The 21,013-nt window shown below is 45.2% G+C and overlaps 2 protein-coding genes across 2 annotated transcripts in view; both read right to left on the bottom strand.

Moving 5' to 3' along the window:
• The window catches only part of Scarb2 (scavenger receptor class B member 2), a 54,900-nt gene that overhangs the window by 7,438 nt on the left and 26,449 nt on the right, over nt 1–21,013 (bottom strand). Inside the window, exons 3-9 of the mRNA XM_057771917.1 lie at nt 13,136–13,283; nt 11,685–11,873; nt 11,003–11,094; nt 6,133–6,252; nt 5,339–5,508; nt 2,154–2,272; nt 759–832 (exon numbers count right to left, since the gene is read on the bottom strand). Coding sequence (XP_057627900.1) covers nt 759–832; nt 2,154–2,272; nt 5,339–5,508; nt 6,133–6,252; nt 11,003–11,094; nt 11,685–11,873; nt 13,136–13,283 — 912 coding nt within the window. The remainder of the gene's footprint in view (nt 1–758; nt 833–2,153; nt 2,273–5,338; nt 5,509–6,132; nt 6,253–11,002; nt 11,095–11,684; nt 11,874–13,135; nt 13,284–21,013) is intronic.
• LOC130875761 (ATP synthase F(0) complex subunit C2, mitochondrial-like) lies at nt 9,165–9,810 on the bottom strand. The gene has a single exon (XM_057771918.1). The coding sequence runs from the start codon at nt 9,731–9,733 to the stop codon at nt 9,311–9,313; it is 423 nt and encodes a 140-aa protein (XP_057627901.1). The 5' UTR covers nt 9,734–9,810; the 3' UTR covers nt 9,165–9,310.

Raw genomic sequence — 21,013 nt, 5'->3', positions numbered from 1 at the left:
TTTGAGTCTGAGGGTCTAGCTCTTAGCTACCATAATAAACTGTCTCAAAAACACACAGACAGGTGCCGGAAGACATCCCTGTAAACCATGTTTGCTTCTTAGAAGGAACCCATAACATGGGATTAAATCTGGAGAGTTCAATGGGGAAATCCATCATTACAGGTGGATGGATGGATGGATTAGACTAGACAGTAGGCAGATGGAAGGATACATAGAGAGACAATACAGGTGTGGTTTTATGTCCTTGAACTTGTGATCTGCCAGCCTCAACCTCCTGGGTAGCTGGAATCACAGGTCTATGCTGCCAGGCTCAGCAAGATTTTTGACCTTTTCAATACAGAGCAAGACCCTTACATTGAAGGGATCTCCTACCACCTTAACGTTCTTTTCTGTGAATGAGAGCAAAGTTCACATACATATCTGGTAGTGTCTACATTAGTAACATATAGGAAACTCAATACCTATAGAAGGTTTGCCAAAATTAGGTTTTTGATCAGTATTTTCTAAGATCTAAGAAAAATCCCACTGGCAAGTCTGGGCAGGAAGCTATACTCAGGAATTCTTACAAAGGAGTTGCTTACAATGAAATGTGGGGGAGAAAGGCTAGATTTAGCCTCCTGCAACTGTTCAGATGAGGACTTGTAGGGGATAGACAAGTTGAGCCATTAAAAGTAGCTCTCATTGCGTCAATACCATGCCTACCCGAAAGTCATGAGGCATACCCCACCTCTACCTCCGTAGGAAGAAATGACGCTTACACAAAGTCATCCAGTTTCTTAACATAAGTGTTGATTTGGAATCTCTTGGCTGCTCTTAAAATGATTCCAGTCAACTGTAGATAAAAGGAGAGAAAAAAATTAATAGTTTTTCCAGCCGCAGTTTCAACAGAGTGTAACTGTGTGTGGTTCTGACCCACATTGCCATGTTTAGCAGGCAGAGTGAACAAGGGAAACCTGGTCCCTGCAATGGAACTATGAGCACTAACTGTGCTGGGTAGACTGGGCTTTGTGGAGGCTGAGAATCCCTGGGAATCTGCTAAAACAGAGATTCTGATTGGTAGTCAGGGTGGAGCATGAAACGAGGCATTTCTAGTAAGTTCCCAGGATATTGCAAAGCATGGAACACCTCATCAGAGGCTACAAATTCCGTGTTGGGTATAGACATTTGGGTGGTTGTCCAGAGCTAAGAAGAGGATGGCTTCCAAGTGCAGGGCTCCCGGTGCCAGAGTGCTGGAGGCATGAGACAGCAGCCCCCGAGGGGCACTGAGGGTGCAGGACTTCATCTATCTGACTGACGAGAGGGAACTAGACGGCAAATAGAGAAGCAGAGCCACGCCTGAGGGCTGGGCTGCAGCTTAGAGGCACCGCGCTTGTGTAGCGTGTGTGGAGCACACTAGAGCTCAGGCTGGCCTCGGACTTGTGATCCTCCTGCCCCAACCTCCTCGGTAGCTGGGATCACAGGACTGTGCTGCCGAGCTCAGAAAGATCTTTGACCTTTCCATTTATCTTCTACAGTGAGAGACTCTTACACTGAAGGGATCCCCTATGACACTAACATTCTTTTCTGTGCACTCAAGGCATATATATATATATATATATATATGTATATATATATATATATATCTGGTACTGTCTACATTAATAATATATAGGACATTCAGTACCTATAGAAGCTTTGTCAAAATGAATGAAGCTAATATTTCCATTTAGATCTGTGTATTCTAAGCAGGGAATACACAATTCACCTGTAATTCTGAAGGCGAAAGGCATTTGTGTTCCTGTCCAACAGCAGACTGACCAGTACATGGGTCCAGCCTCCGCTGTTTTTGGTGACTGATTTTGTACCATTGTTTTCATTTCATTATGTTATGCTGGATTGAACCTAGGGCCTCAAGCGAGCTAAGTAAGTACTCCACCGCTGAGCTATATCCCCAGCCCCGTGGTTTTCCTTTGCTTTCTTTCTCTTCTTTAAAGCGGGTTTACTGGCTTCTGCAGATTTGGTCTACGGAGTTAGGACTTCCTATTACAGGCTACGAACCACAGTGCACACCGATCTGCCCTCTTAAGTATCCACAGAAGACAGTGTGCCTCTTAATGCTTTGGACTAAGAGAACCAGTACATACACAATAAGACATTAGGAAGTGTGTACTCACAGGATTAATGTCCACAAATGTCTCATGTTCTTCCTTGTTTGGGCGCATGCCTTTTATGGCAGAAACGAACTTCTCATCAGCTTGATAAAAGTGTGGGAAAGACATGATTATGGGTGCACCTGCGTGGTAAGGGACAGAGAAATGAATGGTGTTGGTTTTAAATCTAAGGTGAATATACATCTCCTGACCACAAAGTTGGCTCCTAAAGAAAAAAGAAAAGCCATCCAAGTGAGCTTGCCAGGATCACTAGCCCTCTGTGACTCCTAGTTCAGTATTTACACGGCATTTTCTACTCCCTGAGGAATCCCACATTATCTCACTGGACATCTTATTCTGAAGTCCTGGTCACATTTATACTTAAACAGTTGCTGAACCTACAAGTATGTTTTTAATCTATCTGTCTGTGTTAAACAATGCTCTGTGACGCTCTATAAACTAAGGCCCTTATCCTCATTTTTACATTTGAAGACACTGAGGTTCCCAAACACCGCCGAAATTTCCCAGGGACGCGCAGCTGCAGAAGTGTTCAGGATGGATGAAAAGGTCCCAGATCAGAGCACTGCTTGGTCGACAATGAAGTTTGTGCTGCTGTTGTTTTGTTTGGGGTTTTGCGGTTTGTTTGTGACAGGGTCTTATTCTGTAGCTCAGGCTGGTGTGGAATTCACTCTATAGACCAGGCTGGCCCAGAACTCTCAGAATTACCCCTGCTTCTGTTTTCCAAGTATTAGGATTGATTACAGGAGTACGCATGCCTGACTTTGAAGAAAAACAAACTGCTTGACACCAGGGAACCTTGTTCTCCTGGAGAGCATGAAGAGTTTAAGAGTCTCCCTGTTGTTCTCGGTGGCACATGCCTATCAGTCCAGCAAAAGGATTAGCAGTTCAAGGCCAGCCATGGTCACAGTGAATAAGGCCAGCTTGGGTTAAATGAAAACCTGGCTCAAAGAGGAAAAAATTTAAAAAGGTTGTGTGGCTCTTACGGAAGCAAGGCCACTCCTCCTTGTTCTGTGAACTTCTGTGCTTCCTTACTTAGAAGACACACTGCAGAGTTCCAATCCCAAGGGGAGTTAAGTCCAGACAGGAGCACTGGAAACCCATTCACGCACAGTGCTGACACCATTTAGAAATCTGCACACTGCCCAAATTTGGTCAGTGAAGGAAAACGGTCCCCTGATGACAAAACCTCCAGTCCACATTTGGGGGTTCCGGAAAGCAGAGAGGAAAATGTTGTGCTAAGAGGTCTGAGTGCTGCAAAACCCAGTCTTTTCTTGACTCTCGCAGCAACGTCTTCAAGAAGAATACAGAAAGAAAGTATGCAGCGATGTGCGGAGGGCATCAAGCGCAGGAGCTTTCACCGAGCCACACAACGGGGGAGATTTGAAGAAGGAATGTGTCCTTTGCACAGTGGTCACCAGAGGCCTAGATGCCATCTCATGGGAACCATCCACATAAACTTGTTAGTACAGAAAGCACAGATTATATATAGCATCCTCAGATGTATATATTAATATCTCTCCAGAGAACTCTGATGTAGGTTTGTGGGTGGCTGTGGAATGGACAAGGAGGGGACTGCTGTCCTCAGACTTGTCCCAAAGGAGATTTTAAGGCCAATTAGACAAGAGAACCAAGTTAGCGCACCCCTTTATTTTTAAAAAAGCAGTACTATAATTCAGGAGAGAGGGTTCCTATGCAGGCAGCTTCTCCAAAGGAGCTTTAAAGAGGGCCAGGCATGGTAATCCCAGTCTTGGGGAGGCTGAGGCAGGAGGATATGTGAGTTTAAGGATGTCTTGGGCTACACAGTAAGTTTGAGGCCAGCCTCCAGTACTACATGGTAAAAACTTGTCTCAAAGCAACAAAGACAACCATCCCACATGCTTTAAAGAGGAATTCTATTCTAAATAGTGATCTAGCACAAGCATTAGAAATGCTAGGGACAGCTGGTCTATATAAGTGAGTTTCAAGACAGCAAGAACTACACAGTGAGACTCCAGCTCGAAAAAGAAACAAAAACTAAACAGAAAAAGAAATACTTAGAGAAGTTTCATAAAAGCACATCCCTTCTCTTTGCTCTGTTCCCATGGTGATAAGACGAAGATACTAAGCTATGTACATCATTCCAGCACCCACGAGGCTGAGACAGAAGGATGGAGAGTGATGCCAGCCTGAGCTACACAACAGGACCCTGCCTCAAAGCAAACAAAACCAAGAGCAAAAACCAGAATTAAAAAAAAAGAGGACACTGCACACCTGTCAGGTAAGGCTCCGTGGGTAATTCTGCTGCGACATCTCACTGTTGAAATTAACCTCCGGGGCTGAAGAGATGGCTCAGCAGTTAAGAGCACTGACTGCTCTTCCTGAGGACTAGGGTTCGATTCTCAGCACCTACATGGCAGCTCACATCTGTCTGTGACTCCAGTTTTAGGGGATCTGACACTCTCACACAGGCATACATGAAAGCAAAATCACCAATGCATATAAAATAAAAATTATATATAAGTGTAATTATGTATATATCATAATATGCATTATTTGTAAATAACCTTCAAGTCAAAAAGACACCCTTTGTCAGCTGCAGCGCGGATGATTCTCTCATTCTTGGGAAGGGACAGAAGAGCTGAGGCATCAGGAAACAGAGAGGGAGAACAAGACACTTAGAAGGTAGACACACAAGCCTGAAGACCCAAGGGAGCTCTTGGGAGCCCACATAAAGGTGCAAAGGGAGAGCTGACTCCACTGAGTGTCCTCTGAAGCCACGTGTGTGCTGTGGCATGCATGCTCACCCATTCTATACACACCCATAATAATACAACCAAATGAAAAAAAAAAAAAGAAACTCACAATAAGAGTTTAAAACTAAATCTGCTTCAAAATCACTGGGAATCTTAGCCAAGGCATGTGCTACCAAAACTAGGAATTTAAATTGTTTGATAGGTATCATCATTGTCATGGTCGTTATCATCCACGGGGGCGAGGGGGGGGTGCAGCTATGGAGCCCAGGCTGGCCATGAGCTCACTGTCTTCCTGCTTCTGCCACCTGGTGCGGGATTGCAGGTATATGCCAAAACATTATCCTTGAAAGGCTGGGCTCGCACTGTATCTCAGGTTGGTGACAAGTTCTTTGTTGAACACCCCAAGTCAGTCTGCATCTTAGACACCTTAACCACAACCTCTCTAGAACTTCTTACCGTTCTTGCAGATGCTGACATTCAACACTCCCGAGTCCATGCAGTTTCCTTCAGGTATACAGAAGCCGGCATTTTCGGAGGTATTGGCTAGAATTTCTGCAGGCACCTTATAGCGAAAAGCAGGCAGTCCCTCCACACTTTCAAAACCGCTGAAAGTTATATAGACCGATCTGGTAGGCGGGAAGAATACAAAGTCAATGTAGGAACGCAGCTTACTGGTAGAATGATTGCCTAGCACCCGTGAAACCCTGGGTTCACATCCCAACACTGCACAAACAGGGTGTGGTGGCTCATGTCAGGGATAGAAGCACTAGGGAGGGGGAGGGAAGAGGATGCGAAGGTCAAAATCATCAGAGGCTGCATCAACCCTCTGGCAGGTTTGAAGCCTGCCTGAGATATATGAGCCCCTGACTCCAATAAATAAATACATACATATATATATATATATATAAGAAATACAGAAACACAAGAAAGAAAGAAAGAAAGAAAGAAAGAAAGAAAGAAAGAAAGAAAGAAAGAGGGAGAGGAAAAGAAAGAGTTAGGAAGGGGTGCAGAAAGAAGGAAAGAGAGGGTAAGGGAGGGGAGGGGACGGAAGGGAAGGGAGGTAGAATGGTTAGATAATGTGCCCAGGGCCACACAGCTGCTAGTAACAGTGTTAAGACCCAATCAACGGCTACCTTGTGGAGCCCATGCTATGAACCATTACACAGCATTCTCTCTCTCAGTGTGCCTCCAGCATGTCACCAGGATGTGTAAATTCCCGTGCACGACGCGTGCATGCTTGGCGCTCCTACCTGCAGAAGTCGGAGGGGAACACGTAGAGGATCTCATCCTTGGTGAGGAGGGGGTGGAAAGAATCCCCGTCTGTCCCGTTAATCATGTTACACCGGTCTGTGGTCCACCAGTCCAGCGACCTGCAGTTGATGAGCACAATGGAGAACAGAGATGATCAAGTCAGATGCTGGGATCTCTTCATGGGCTAAGTGGGACTGGCTACCTTGGCATCTTACCCACAAGCAGGCACGAACGTGCTCAGAACTAGAATAGAGGGGAATAAAAAAGTAGACCCTGAACCAAAATCACGTTTGATAAAGATAACAGCCACAAATTTTTGGTTTTTTCCTCAAAAAAAAAAAAAAAGTTCATCCCTCATAGGTGTTTAGAAATACTGATTTAGGGACCAGCAGGATGGCACAGTGGATGAAGACCCTCCTGTAGGACTCACAACCAGAGGTCACAAAGCTGTCCCTTGACCTCTGTGTGCACACTGGGGCACACTTGCTCCCCATCCCACATCATATACGAACACAACAACAATAATAGAACTGCTGGTTCACTTAAAGTAGTAACCCAAGTAGGCATTAACAATAGCCTTGCTCATAGTTTGGCCTGGGACAGATGGACTTTGTACAGATATATCCCATTCTTTAATCTGCATGAAAGACTATTGACTACTCTCTCAATAGTTCTTGCTTCCAAAAGCAACAGACTTGTCTAGGACAAGAAGAAATGCTAATTCTGAGTTGGCCTCACACACCGGAAGTACAATTGAGACAGCAAACTTGACTAATGGTACACGTGGTGCCCTGAACGTTTACGATCCCTCCAGGTTGTTAGAGGGGAACCCTGACATAAAACTAGTGACCTTAGATTAGACCGTAGGGACTGACTCGGCCCTTCCATGCGTGTGACATTAAAGCGAGAAGACAGCCTTGGAAGGAACCACAACCCTGCCCTCATCAGAGCTGCAGGGACGTTGGTCCTAGTCTGCTCAGCACGCAGAACTGTGAAGAGTAAATTACTGCTTTTTATAAGTCACGTGGTCTATGATAATTTGTTATAGCTGTCAGAATGGACTAAAACAGTCCAAACGCAAAAGAAGGGAGAGGGCAAAACATAAATAGCAATTCTCCCAATTTAGGTCTGGATGTTATTCTCGGTTCCCGCTTTGAGGGTGTCTGCAAAGTGAAAACAGAAAATAAAGGGTGATAAAATGGGGAAGGAGAACCTTCAGACTACCCGTAGCACATTCAAAACAAATGAACATCTTCTTAGACAAAAAGATAGCAAGCACACAGTGTTAAGTTGAGCTAAAATGATACCGTTTTGCTCGCTGGAAGCCAGGAGGAAGAAGCAGAGGTCAGTTTCCGCGTTAATAAGGATAGAGAGTGTTCCATCAGGGGCTTGAACCAGGGTCCAAGGAGCAGAGATTTCCTGCTCATCAAAAGAGGCCAAAAAAAGCAATATCTACCTGCTGTGTTGGTTTTTGGAGTTGTCCAAAGGTGGTGGCTGGGGGTAGGAAGACTCAGAAATGCCTCACCCAGAACCTGATCTAAGCTGTGGCTGGATTTCTCCCATGTCATGGTGGGAGGCACACCTTGTACACTGGTTCCGGACTACATGGAGGCCAACATAAGGAGAGATGAGGGGATAGACAGACTGACAGACAGACACACACCAGACTAGCTTCCCAACTGAAACAATTGTGCAAATCATTTTTCAATTCAAACTTAAAGGACAGAAAACCAAGTCATAAGGAAATGAATTCAGGCTAATTCCATAAACCTGTGAACAGTATCACGTGCGAAACAGTAACGGTCTTTTTTTTTTTTTTTTTTTTTTTTTGGATTTTTCGAGACAGGGTTTCTCCGTGGCTTTTTGGTTCCTGTCCTGGAACTAGCTCTCCTAGACCAGGCTGGCCTCGAACTCACAGAGATCCGCCTGCCTCTGCCTCCCGAGTGCTGGGATTAAAGGCGTGCGCCACCACTGCCTGGCAACAGTAACAGCCTTAAAAGTAATGGGGGCTAGGGGCGGGAGAGCTGGCTCAGGGTTTAAGACGCTGCTTTTTAGAGGATCTGGGTAAGGGTCCCAGTATCGCATTCAAATGGTGGCTCACAACCCTCTGCACCTTCAGTTCCAGGGAATCGAATGCCCTTGGGCCTCATGGGCATCAGAAACACAGTGCACAGGCTCACCTACAGACAAAGCAGTCATACATATAAAATAAAATGTTTTTTATATTAAAAAGCAATGGAGCTAGTGACAGCTTAGATCTGGTTCTGCTGTGAGGCATTTCTGAGTCTTCCTATCCCCAGTCACCAGCTTTGGGCAACTTAGAAACCCACATAACAGGTAGATGTTGCCTTCTTTGCCCTCTTTTGATGAGTAGGGAATCTCTGCTCCTTGGACCCTGGTTCAAGCCCCTGGTGGAACACTCTCTATCCTCCTAGAAATCCCTTTGACTGATACGCGCAAGGCTCTGATTTCCATTACCAATACCATAAAAGAAAAGGAGGTAAGTGGGCAAAATATGTAAAGAAGAAGAAAATGAAACAAAATCAAGATTGAAAAAATAGAAAACCTGGATACAAAATATCTTTTGGAAAAAAAATCAACAGGGGTAAACTCTAAACTGTGGCTGAAGAGAGAACCCATTAATTAGAAGATAATTCTAGGGAATTTACATAAATACAAGATCAGAAAATGAAAAGTTTAATAATTAAGACACAGAGACTGAACTATGAGGACTTCAGAGTCCAGGAGGTAGGGAAATGGGACTGAGGTTGTCAAACACTAGTCAACACTTTAGTAATTCTGGACTCTACTTTCCTGGGCTACACACACTTTTCTCCACACAATCACCAAGCAACGTGTTGGCCATCTAGAACCCTGACTTGCACCAGGCTTCACTTAAGCAATGGGAATAAGTTACTTCAAAAACCCATTAATAATACCTTGTTTCCATTCCAATGAACTATGGACAGCGTGTTGATCTGGTCCTAAGTCCAAGTTTAGGGAGAATTTCCTAATTCTTTTTTTTTTTTCTTATTAATACAGTATTTATTTGTCTTCTCTCTGTCAAACCCTGAGCCAATCACTTTCCCCAGACTTCCTGGGGAGGTACAGGAAAAGGAACATACAGGGCATACGGGACACAAAGGAACGATGGGAGGTGAAGTGGAGACAGCTGCGTCACATGGCGAAGAGGATGAGAAAGGCCACCATTAGGCAAAAGAGCCCCATGGCCTCTGAGAGGGCAAAGCCCAGAATGGCGTAGGAGAAGAGCTGTTGCTTCAGAGAAGGGTTCCTGGCATAACCAATGATGAGGCTCCCAAAAACAGTTCCAATCCCAACCCCAGAGCCAGCCACCCCAACAGTAGCAGCCCCAGCCCCAATGAACTTGGCGGCTGTGTCAATGTCCCTGGAAATGACACTGGTTTGGAAGCTGCGGCTAGGGACGAGTGAGGTCAAAGGACGAGGGACTGCCAAGCTGCTGAGGGCCTCATCTCTCCGTGTCTGTGGGTTCAGCTCCACTGCAGACAGAGGACGGCTCAGCAGCTGAGAGGTGCTCCTGACCAAGGAGCGGGTGGAGATGAACCTGGAACAGGCATACATTTTCAGGGGTGAGGGGCCAAGGCAAGAGAGCTGCTCCCAGGGTAGAGAAGACAGAGAGGGAATTTCCTAATTCTTATCTTATGCTGAGGTAGAGCTGGACTTACATATAATTACAATCAGACACATTATGGGATGGGACATGAGAAAAGAAAAGATCATAAAATGATCTGTTAATCAAGATAAAAAAACAAAACAAAACAGAACAAAAAACACATACCATGACTTTAGCAATCATGGTACTTCTTGAACCAAAAAGAGAGTCCCAAACAAGAATCTGGGCTCTTGCCGGGCGGTGGTGGCGCATGCCTTTAATCCCAGCACTCGGGAGGCAGAGACAAGCGGATCGCTGTGAGTTCGAGGCCAGCCTGGTCTACAAGAGCTAGTTCCAGGACAGGAACCAAAAGCTACTTAGAAACCCTGTCTCGAAAAGATATCCAAAAAAAAAGAATCTGGGCTCTTGGGTGCCTTTCCTCATGTGGCCTGGGTTTCTCAACATCATTACATTCTGATCTGTGCTAGCATTTTGCTTTGAATAAAGTCCCCTTGTTGCTTTGCAAATCTACACGTGCTTATTTCAATTCTTTAAGAACCTGGATTCACTTGGCCTAAACTCCAAGCACCTGTAGCAAGACTTGGGCATGTACCAGTCAGGTGAGTAGATAATTCCACCTGTAGCAAGATGTTGGCACATGCCAACCAGTCAGGTGAATAGATAATTTAATCCCGTGTGCTGGGATTAAAGGCATGCGCCACCACCACCCAGCTTGGTAATAAAATTTTAAAATTTGACTCATTATAATACTAAACTCAAATAAATTTCCTCTTTAGAAAAATAATATAAACAGTCCATACTCATGAAGTTAAAAGAGAGGCGGGCTGCCCCTTTCCACCAGAGAGCCCTGGCCTGAACGTGTTTGACCGCGGCTACCACACGTTACTCCACAACTACCAAAGAAGAGCACTGGCTCCGTGGCTTCTTCTTCACCTCTGGCTGCGGTAAGCCTACAAACCACCCATTTCATTAGTTCTCGAGGAATCTTAACCCTCATCGTGATCTTTTAAAGGAGCAATTTTAAGAACATTTCTATTTTTATCTAAAAGGTAAAGACCAACTTCCTTTCATTGCTGGGATCAAATTCAGACTACGCGTGTGGCAGGCAGGTGCTCTATCATCAAGCAATATCTCCAATATTAAATTAGGGGGAAAGGCATATTCTGTTGAAATGGAAGACAGAAACAAAGCTCACTAGACAATCTTATTAGACTCACGTTTTCCCGTTCCACTCCACGATCTTCGTAAAGTTGAGGTAGTTGTCTTCTCCCGTCAGGAAAACATAGTCTCCATCATTAGTGCCATTTTTCTGAAAATAAGTGAACATCACAACTTTTAAAATGATAAAATATAAGCAGTAAAACAACAACACCTTTTGAAATACTATGATACTAATAACACCCCGTGAAAGCCGTGCTCCCGTGAGCACGCATTCTGGGGAACATGTATTTGGGCTGCTCCCCCAGAATGAAGAGAGCAGACCTCCAGACCCATTCCCCCACAGTAGGATTTAAAACTTGCTTATAATTCTGTTTGAACAGCCTCTAAGTGTTTGAACACTTACGGTTCGCCCTCTATACGAGAGGAAGTGAAAGTCTACTGCTTTATGCACTGAGAGTGAGACCTTGGGCAGTCACAAGTCAGCAGATGAGCAAACCGCCCCACCCCTAACTTAGCGCTTTATTCCCGGGTTAATTTTATCTGTCACCAACTTTTCGTTCAGTTTCTCCCCCCTCTTCCCCCAAACCACTGTCTTACTTTTCACAGACTTTTAAAAATATTTAGAACTCCAGTCAGTGCTAGTCTTCACCTACAAGAAAGCCAGCCTCCAGGTGCACTCTGTCTTGGGCGCCCTCTGCCCACTGTGAACTGAGGAGAGGTTTTAGGAAGAAAACTTACGCCATAGAACAAGCCAAAGTTCGGGGAGATGTCAGGTCGGAAAATGTGGACGAGGGACAAGATCTCATCTTTGTAGCCCCAGAGCAACTCGTGCACGGAGTGAGTCACAAACAGCTTCTGTTGGTAGGTTTTCAGCATGGCCTCGATGATCTCCTTGAGGAGAGGCAGCTGGGCCAGTTCCACAACGGTCTGCAGAGCAGAGGCGGGTTAACCAGTGTTCACTCCGAAACACCCACCTGCCTCTCTTCCTGCTCCTCAGAGGAATGGGCCAGAAATTGAGATGTAAAGGTTTGAGACTAAACAGAAAATCCAACCGGTGACCTCCCTGTCGGTGTGGAGTAAGAGCTTGTGTGTGTGTGTGTGTGTGTGTAGACAAACACTCTTATTCATCTCTATCCTAAGCCCCAGCCCCCTTTTGTAAATTTTGAGATGGCCTCACTAAATTGTCCAGGCTAACCTTGATCTGACTCTGGAACCCAGTCTGGGTTTTCCACTCCTCCAATTTTTGCCTCAGAAAGAAGCTGGGATTACAGTGAATTTAGAATTCCCATTAGCAGAAATGAGATCGTATAAACACACAGAGACCTTTGGCCACAAGGTGGCACCACGTCCCCTGGAGTTGACTGGTGGCTGAGTTTTTAAACTACATCTTCAGCAGCAGGACAAGCCAAGATTTAGGTTCTGTCTCTTTAAGGTTCTGGGTCCTCCATCAGTGTCAAGGGGCAGTCACTTGAGTGTGGGAGCCTCAGAGGAGGTTGGTGCAGGGGATTAAGAAAGCTCCCTGGAGGGCTTGGGATGTGGCTCACTGGGTAAAGCAGCCCCTGACCCCCAACCAGATCATTCAAGAAACCCAGAATTTGATCCCTAGCACCACATTAAAAAAACAAAGATGGTAGGTAGATCAGCCTGCGCTACAAGAAATCCAGTTTCAAGAAAAGAGGACCCTGGGTCTCAGGATGGCTTAAGTACCCCCCCAAATCCTTACTTAATTTGCATAAATGCTAATCCTGAACATAAAAGGAAAAATCCCAGAGACCTAATCTTATGACTTTTGAAATGGCCTTGTTTTACAGACCTCAGAAAAAAGTCTACATCTATGTACTTAACAAAAGTACATATACATGAAAGGCTGGCTAGGAACTGCTGCTCAAGTGTGCCTGTAATTCAAGCATTAGGCAGATAAAGAATTGCTGCAGCAAGCAGGAGGTCAGGAGGGCCACACACACAAAGTCTTTGTGTCCATAGTTTGTGTCTGGTTTGTCTGTCTGTCTGTTTGTTTTTGGTGCCACTGGAATTAAATTCAGGAACTCACCGTGCTAAGCAAGATGAGCCCACCCTGTAATATCTACATTTTATCATAAAATAATAGCTTTTGAATTACATAGAATCCTATCAGGCTTGTCATCTTCCTTCCACAAACCCACCATAACGATACCACAAGGCCTACTTACCAACAGAGGAATATTTATTGTTCTAATCAAGTCAACGTTAGGGTCGCCAACAGATTGGTTTCGTTCAAAAACATATGCCTTATTGCTGACAGCAGATATGGTTGTTCCATTCTCTCCAAACTGGATGTTTGCCTTGTTCCTGAGTTCCCTAAACAAACAAACAAAACATTATTTGAAAATTGATACCACATTAACAACCAAGGCCTTTCCCTCCATTCAGTATTAAAGTTACATTTTATCAATACAACATTTCTAATAAAATGACTATTTACATAGGCTGTTGATACTCAGCCCTTAAAAACAACAGATCAGAATCAGGAAGATAACTCTTTTCTGAATTACAATTTGGTACTAAATATTTTCAATTCAGTTCACAGGTTCAATTTGTTTCAATCTATATACTGATGGCTTTGGTTCCAACTTGAATTTAATTGTAAATTTATATTAAAAATTGAGATCACAGTCTGGTGGTGGTGGCATACACCTTTAATCACAGCACTTGGGAGGCTCTGTAAATTTGAGGCCAGCCTGGTCTACAAAGCAAGTTCTAGGACAGCCAGAGCTGTTACACGGAGAAACCCTGTCTCAAAACAAACAAACGGACAAACAAACAAACAAACAAAAATATTGAGTTATATGTGTTTGTTGGAACATGTCTGTAATCCCAGCACTCAAGAGACTGAGGCAGGAGGATCACTGACAACTTTAAGGCCAACCTGATCTACATAGTAGCAACACTGTCTCAAAAAGTTTTTAAAAAAACAGTGAGGCCTAAGGGACTGAGGGGCTAATTGCAATTGGGGAGTGGGTAGGCCAGAGAGAGAGAGAGAGACAGGGACAGAGACAGATGAAGAAATGAACTGGGGCCAGCATAGTAAATTGGAGCTTATTCTCATTTCTGTGCATAATTCAGCTTAGTTCAAGTGAGTTCCTCAAAATGAGGCGTTATGAAATCTCTTAGCAAGGGGCTGGTGCACAGAATAATAGGTAAGAATAGTTGACATTGGTGATTGCTTCTAAAGAGCCAGGGGAGAAGGGAGTGGGCAGGGCTTGGTACAGGGACCTAAAGTGAAGGTTAGGAAGAACTCACCGAAGGCGTGAAATGCAAGATGTATCAAAGGGAGTCAAGATAAAATAATATTTTAATACAATGTTTATTTTTTTCTAAATTTGGTGGAGCTTTTTATTTTGTTTTGTTTTATTTGAGATGGGATTTTACTCTGAAGCCCATGCTGGCCTCTAACTAGGGGCAATTCTCCTGTCTCAACCTCCCAAGTGCTAAGATTACAGGCACGCACCATTACATCTAGCTAGAAAATCTTTAGTTCCATATGTAGTTGACAAAATGTCATAAGAGTCTATAATCACATACAGGTTAGAAGACCCCAGTGACTGGGCCACGACCACTTCAGACCATGGCAGTTTGGGGGAGATGTTTTTTACCCATCTGCCTATCTGTGGAGTCTGCTAACTTGCTTTAGGCACTCAGTTATAAACCTCTGAGTGAAATCATTTAGATTGTGAAGGAATTGCTACATAGCCTATGGTAAATGGCAAGCAAGGTGATGGCATTTAAAAAACCAAACAACAGAAACAATCCTGCCATGTAGTTCTGGTTGGTCTGGAACTCACTATACAGATCAGGCTGTCCTCAAACTTGCGGTGACTCTCCTGCCTCTGCCTTCTGAGAAACTCGGATTACAGTTCTGCACTCTCGTGTCTAATACTTTCTATTTAAAATAAGAACAGATAAGAAAATAATAAAAGCACATGTAATAAACAGGCATGCCCAAGAATAGAATAGACAAGTCTTCGAATGTTCTATAGCACCAAGCTCTGTGCTGTACACAGTAGCATGAAGATCTGACCCTTGCACAGCCCTTCACAGGGCTGGAGAGAACCCAAATGCAAACCTAAGTGCTGACTAACAAATGTCAGCGGGGTGCAACCATTTGAATGCTGTAACACAGGCCAAATTTAAATAATTACAAGAGAGAAAACAATCGCATGTCTTCTAGGAATATATAACGCATCAGGTGGAGATGGCTGCGTTCAAACACATTGACGCTTGACGTCCAGAAGTTCGCAGTGACTTCTGCTGTCATCTGCATTCCAGCCCCCTTTCTTCTGGTGGCAGCCTGATTTCCTTTTCTCTGTCCTGGACCACTCAGGGTGCTCAGGACCTTAGTGTAGCAGCTCCACTGGCCTCTCCATCTGGACCACACTGCTTCAACACACACCATGGAGAACCAGCATCCTCCTGGTGGGGCTGATAAAGCACACACTCCGATGACTTAGATATTTAGCTTATTTTTTGGGTTGTTTGGTTTTGTTATTTGAGGCAAGGGTTCCCTACATGGGCCAGGCTGTCCTTGAAGCAGCAATCTTGCCTCAGCCTTCTAAGTACTGGGGTTCCTGGGGTGTCCCACCAGGCCTGGCTTGTAGCATGGATCTTTCAACCTGCCCTGTCTCATAAGCTGTTCCTTTCGTCTCTGTTAGCCTACTTTACAGCCTTCGAGAAGGTCTCCTGACTCGCACGGAAATCAAGCATTCCTCCTCTGGAGATCACATCCTAGTCATTGTGGCTGAACAAACAATTTGGGGACCAAACAGGCTTAAAGTCTTGGTCATCTGACCTCATATCCCTAGAAGTTAATTCAAAGTGACTGTTAGAAGATAGAGAAAGGGAGGAAATTTCCAAGTCAAACACTTGTTCAGCCAAAGCTGCTTCCTACACAGAAGGCTCCATGGAGACCCCCTCCTGATTGTTCCCATGTTAAGGTCAAGGACAGACCACAGGGGACTTGGTGGTGGTAGTTATGGAGCACCCAAGCTGACCCACATCCCACTGAGGAAGCAGAACAGTGACCAAGTAATCAACAATTTGAAAGCAAAGAATGCTGGTCTGGGGAGCTGAAACCGTCACTCAGATCATCTTAAAAGTCTAGGGGCCAATGTGGTCATTTCCTAATATCAAAATCAGGGTCTTTGTTAGGCATATTTTGTTTATTTGCTTTCTTTTCTCAAGAGTTAGTTCATGACCCTAAAGGCCTGAATAATCTCAAGGCTAAGGCCTGCTTCACTTGTGTTTATGCATGTAATATGGACTGAAGAGATAGCATGTTGTCTTTATTGTTTACCCTGTGGAAATCTGATGGCTAAAGGGCTAATGAAGACAAAGATGCCAATCAATTCAGGCCTGCGACCTGACTTGGTTTTTTAATAAAGTTCAGCAGGTCAAAGCCAAGGTTTTCCAATATCATTCGTGTGGGACGCTGACCCGGTCAGTTAACTCACTGCAACCCCATGACTTCCTTAGCTATGTGGAATCCTCCACCCACCACCCTATGGCATCACTAACGCGTGGCCTTTACAGAATGCTGTACATGAAGAAAAGACAGTAAGACATCGGGAGAGAGGGCGAGAAGGAGGGGGCGGGAAGCCTTCCTCTTAAAACAGCATGTAATTGGCCAAATACAGCAAAATTTTGCTCTGGCCATGCTCAGACAGACAGTGAGAAGGGCTTTTGACAATATCAACAAATCTGCTTAGCAACACACTGTGTATCTGCACACACAAATGCGTGCCAGCCACCAGCAGAGCAGCGAGTCAACGTGAAACAGTGATGCGGCTGGTAAACTGCAGGCGTCAGCAAGAAGGGATCAGATTACTGTCAATCACATTAGAGGAGACCTAAGAGCTATCTAGAAACACAGCATCTTAACACAGAAACAAAAGCAATCTTGGGCCTAGACAGTGAATCAAGAAACTGTATTTCCAATTGCCAGGTACCAGTGCCCTGTTCTTCAGTAGATGATGATAACCTCATACTATAGTTTAATGTTAATCACCATGGTGGATCTAGTCATGAAAAAAAAGAGAGAGAGAGAGAGCGAACGAAAGAGAGAGCTAGGACTGGGAGCCACATCTGTAGTCCCTGCTCTGGGGAGGCTGAGGTGGGAAGATTTCAAGTTTGAAGACAACCTGGGCTATATGGTGAGACTTGTCTCAGAAAGAAAGGAAGGGGAGAGAGGAGGGGGAGGAGAAAGAGAGTGGATGAAAAACCTGGGTTTTCCATGTAATCTCAGCACTGGGGAGGCTGAGGCAGGAGGATTACTTGAACCTAAGAATCCAGAAGTTTCAGAATAGCCTGGTCTCTGTTAAAAACAGAGCCAAACCAAAATCAAAGCTCTGTTAAAAACAACTTCAAAAAAACAGAGGAGGAAAGAAAACAAGGAAGCCTGGTACCACTGGTGGCTTCCACCTGAGGTCTCTGGATGGAGAGACTGAATCAGGATTGCCGTGTAAATTCAAGGTCAGCCTAGAATACACAGTAAATTCCAGGTCAGCCTGGGCTGTCTCTAAAGCGAACAAAAGAAGGAAAAGTTCGATCTATACTCCTTAAACTATTGTATCACAGTTAACAGGGGCAGCACTCTCCCCTCCCCCACTGCACCCTCCAGGCCTCCTGGCACTTGTGGGCAAGAGTCAGCTGACCTGGCTGGGAGGAGCTGCTCAAGCCTTTAATCCCAGCACTCAAGAGACAGAAGCAGTCAGATCTCTTGAGTTAGAGGCCAGCCTGATCTACAGAGTGAACTCCAGGATAGCCAGGGCTACACAGTAAGACCCTATCTTGAAAAAAAAAAAAAAAAAAGTCGGTAGACCTGTAAGAAGGGAGCTCACTGCAGCAGTCTGTCGGCCCAGGCAGCACAATCAAGACACAAGTGGCATCAGATCTACTTGAAGACCGCACAAAGCAAACACAGGCAAACAGGTTCCACCAAGAAGCTTGACAACGCCCTGAAAAGCCATGTTTATCTCCAAACCCAGATCTCAGGGCGCTGAGCCAACCTGCATTTGCAGCCCGTTCATAACAGCCATTCATTCTCAGGACCTGGTTCTTCTCAAATCTACCCCTGACCTCCCCTGACTGGGTCCTGTGGTTCCGCCTGAGCTACTCAGCTCCTCCAGACTTAATCAATTTCTTCACTTGCATCCTATGGATTCTAAGCCGCAACTGAGAATCTCTCCTTCCATGTGTATTCAGACTCTGGATATTCAAGATGAAAGAGCCTGGATGAAATTTGAAATTTATGTCCTGGCAGTGCTGAAGCATGCGTGAGCAGCCCGTACATGGCGGTTCTGTTGAACTTGTCCATGTTGGGTTTCACGGTCTAAGTTGATGGGGATGACTGACCAGTTCTCTTCCTCAAGAGGGCACCAGATCTCATTACAGATGGTTGTGAGCCACCATGTGGTTGCTGGGAATTAACTCAGGATCTTTGGAAGAGCAGGCAGTGCTGTTAACCATTGAGCCATCTCTCCAGCCCCTGTTTTCCACAGGCCTTCCAATATATCAAGAAAACAGATACGTAAGTCACTTTTGGGTATATTTGTGTGTGTGTGTGTGTTCGTTTCTGGGGGCCAGAGGCTGATGTTGGGTGTCTTTCTTAATTACTCTTCCCTTTATGTATTAAGGCAGGGTCTCTCACTTGAACCCAGAGCTTGCCAGACTAGCCAGCTCTTCCCTGATACTGCCCGTCTCCACTGCTTAGCACCAGCATTACAAGATGGCTGCTACGCTTACCCGGTGTTTGAGTGGGTGGTGGGGAATGTGAACTCTGGTCTTCAGGCTCGTGTGGCAAGCACATTACTCACTGGACCGTCTCCCCTACCCTGTTTCTCAGACAAGGTTTCATATAGCCAAGGTTGACCTCAAATTCTCTATACTTCAGCCCGACCCTGAACTTCCCATCCTCCTACCCGCAGCTTCCTAGTGCTGGGATTGCAGACATGCACCACCGCGCTGGTCCCACACAGTGCTGAGGACTGAAGCAAGGCCTGTATCACCAGCCCCCAAAATGCCTTTCATCACTATTGTGACAGGCACGCGTGGTATGGAGAGAGCATTTCGGGTCAGAACAAATCTCAGGAGAAATGGGCACGCTCAGCAGGAGACGTGTCCTCACTCCCAACTGAGACATCGCAGTATGCCAGCATACGACGGTGTTGCGGGGGGGGGGAGGCTTACAGATGACTGAAGCATGGTGAGAACTGAGCTGGGGTTTGGCAGCTATGAGACACTTATTGTGCTCCTGGAGAACTGGAAAGTCAACTCTGTCCTTGAGCGAGGTGGCCTGAGGTTTCCTGTAAAGTGCCTTCCCCGACAAAAAAGAGAACAGAAACCAGAGGAAAGGTTAAAGGGGCTTGTTTTTAGGCCTTTAAATTTTTTTTCAAAGATTTCATTTATTTTTGTTTTATGTGTCTGTGTTTTGCCTGCTCATATGTCTGTACACCATGAGCAATGCTTGCAGGGGTCAGAAGAGGGCCCTGGGTCTGCTTAGGACTAGAGTTACAGATGGCTGTGAGCCCCTGTGTGGATGCTGGGACTCAAACATGGGTCCTCTGCAAGAGCAACAAATGCTCTTAGCCACTGAACCCTCCAGCTTCTATTTGTTGGGGACTGCGGACCACCAGACCCTGAATTTCTTGTAAACAACTTGTTTTCCTCTGCTCTAAGCAGCCTGCAGCTGCTCTGTGCATGAGACCCTGATGACAGGGAAGTGGATTCTGATGAGTCTGCAGCTGAAAGATCCCGAGAGCTGGGGCATAGCCAGAGCCCTGTATAAGCTTCTCCTGAGCACAATAAAGTGGGCATTCCTGGCATTCTTGTCTCACGGATGTCCCCGTGGCCCTGTCTGTCTGTCTCTGTCTGTGTGTGTATGTTTTTAAATTTTCAGCCTAGTTCACATAGCACATAGCGTGAAGAGCGTGGAATGAAACTGGTGTAGTTTTATATCTATTTAGTCCTTTTGTTGTCTAGTATTTTGAGACAGGGTCTCACTATGTATCACAGATTGGCTTGAACTTACAGCCATCCTCCTGCCTCAGTTTCCCATGTGCTGCCATTCCAAGGGTAAATCACTGCATCCAGTCCGAGGGAGCGTCTCACAAAACCAGAGTATTAGGGACGGAAAGCACACCTTGCAAAGAGGAAGAATGGGGTGTGGGGGGGTGATTCCGGAAAGAACCAGCTGTCATCAAGTCTGTTCATCGATGCCTTAATTGGGAAGAGCATGAAAATTATGTTCTGTGCTTGTCGTAGGGTTTTTATCAATGTCAAGAGACACCATGATCAGGACAACTCTTATAAAGGGACACATTTAATCAAGGTGTTCAGAGGTTTTGGCAGCATGCAGGCAGACAGGGTGTTGGAGAAGGAGCTGAGAGTCCTTACATCTTGACTCACAGGCAACAGAAAGTGGTCTGTCTCACTGGGAGTAGCTTGAGCATAGGAGACCTTAAAGCCTGCCCTCACAGTGACACATCCTCCAGCAAAGCCACATGAACTCCAAAAAGCCACATCTCCTAATACTGCCACCCCCTTTGGGGGCCATTTTCTTTCAGACCACCACAGCCCAGGATGACATGAGCCTTGGGTGTGAGAATTTTGCTATACCTCCCAGTCCAACATGAAGAAACAACTGTGCTCCATTGCCGTTAGCTGTAATTTTGCAATGAGTTACATGTGGGCCAAGATTCAGACAGCTGTTTATCGTAGAAGACAGACACATCTTATCATCCTGACTTTACCTTCTAGCTTTTATTAGTGTTGGGTCAGGAAGGTGGGACATTTATCTTTCAGCTTTCGTTAATTTGGGCATAGGAAAAAATAGTTCATTATATTTAGTGATGTGGCCCAGTCTAAGGCCCTCAGCTGCTCCTCTGGTTCATTTTAACTGAGCAATGTCAAGCAGGCTGAGGACTGCACACTGACAAGTTAGCATCCCAAAACTGTAGACCACATCTATTGAGATTTGCCCTGCTTGTCAGTCCTAACAGCAAACACTCAAAATGTGGTTCGAGGGGGAAGGAGTG

Source organism: Chionomys nivalis, chromosome 6 (genome assembly GCF_950005125.1).
Source record: "Chionomys nivalis chromosome 6, mChiNiv1.1, whole genome shotgun sequence".
NCBI lineage: Eukaryota > Metazoa > Chordata > Mammalia > Rodentia > Cricetidae > Chionomys > Chionomys nivalis.
The sequence above is the reverse complement of the archived record's forward strand: the minus strand, read 5'-3'. Positions and strand labels throughout refer to the sequence as shown.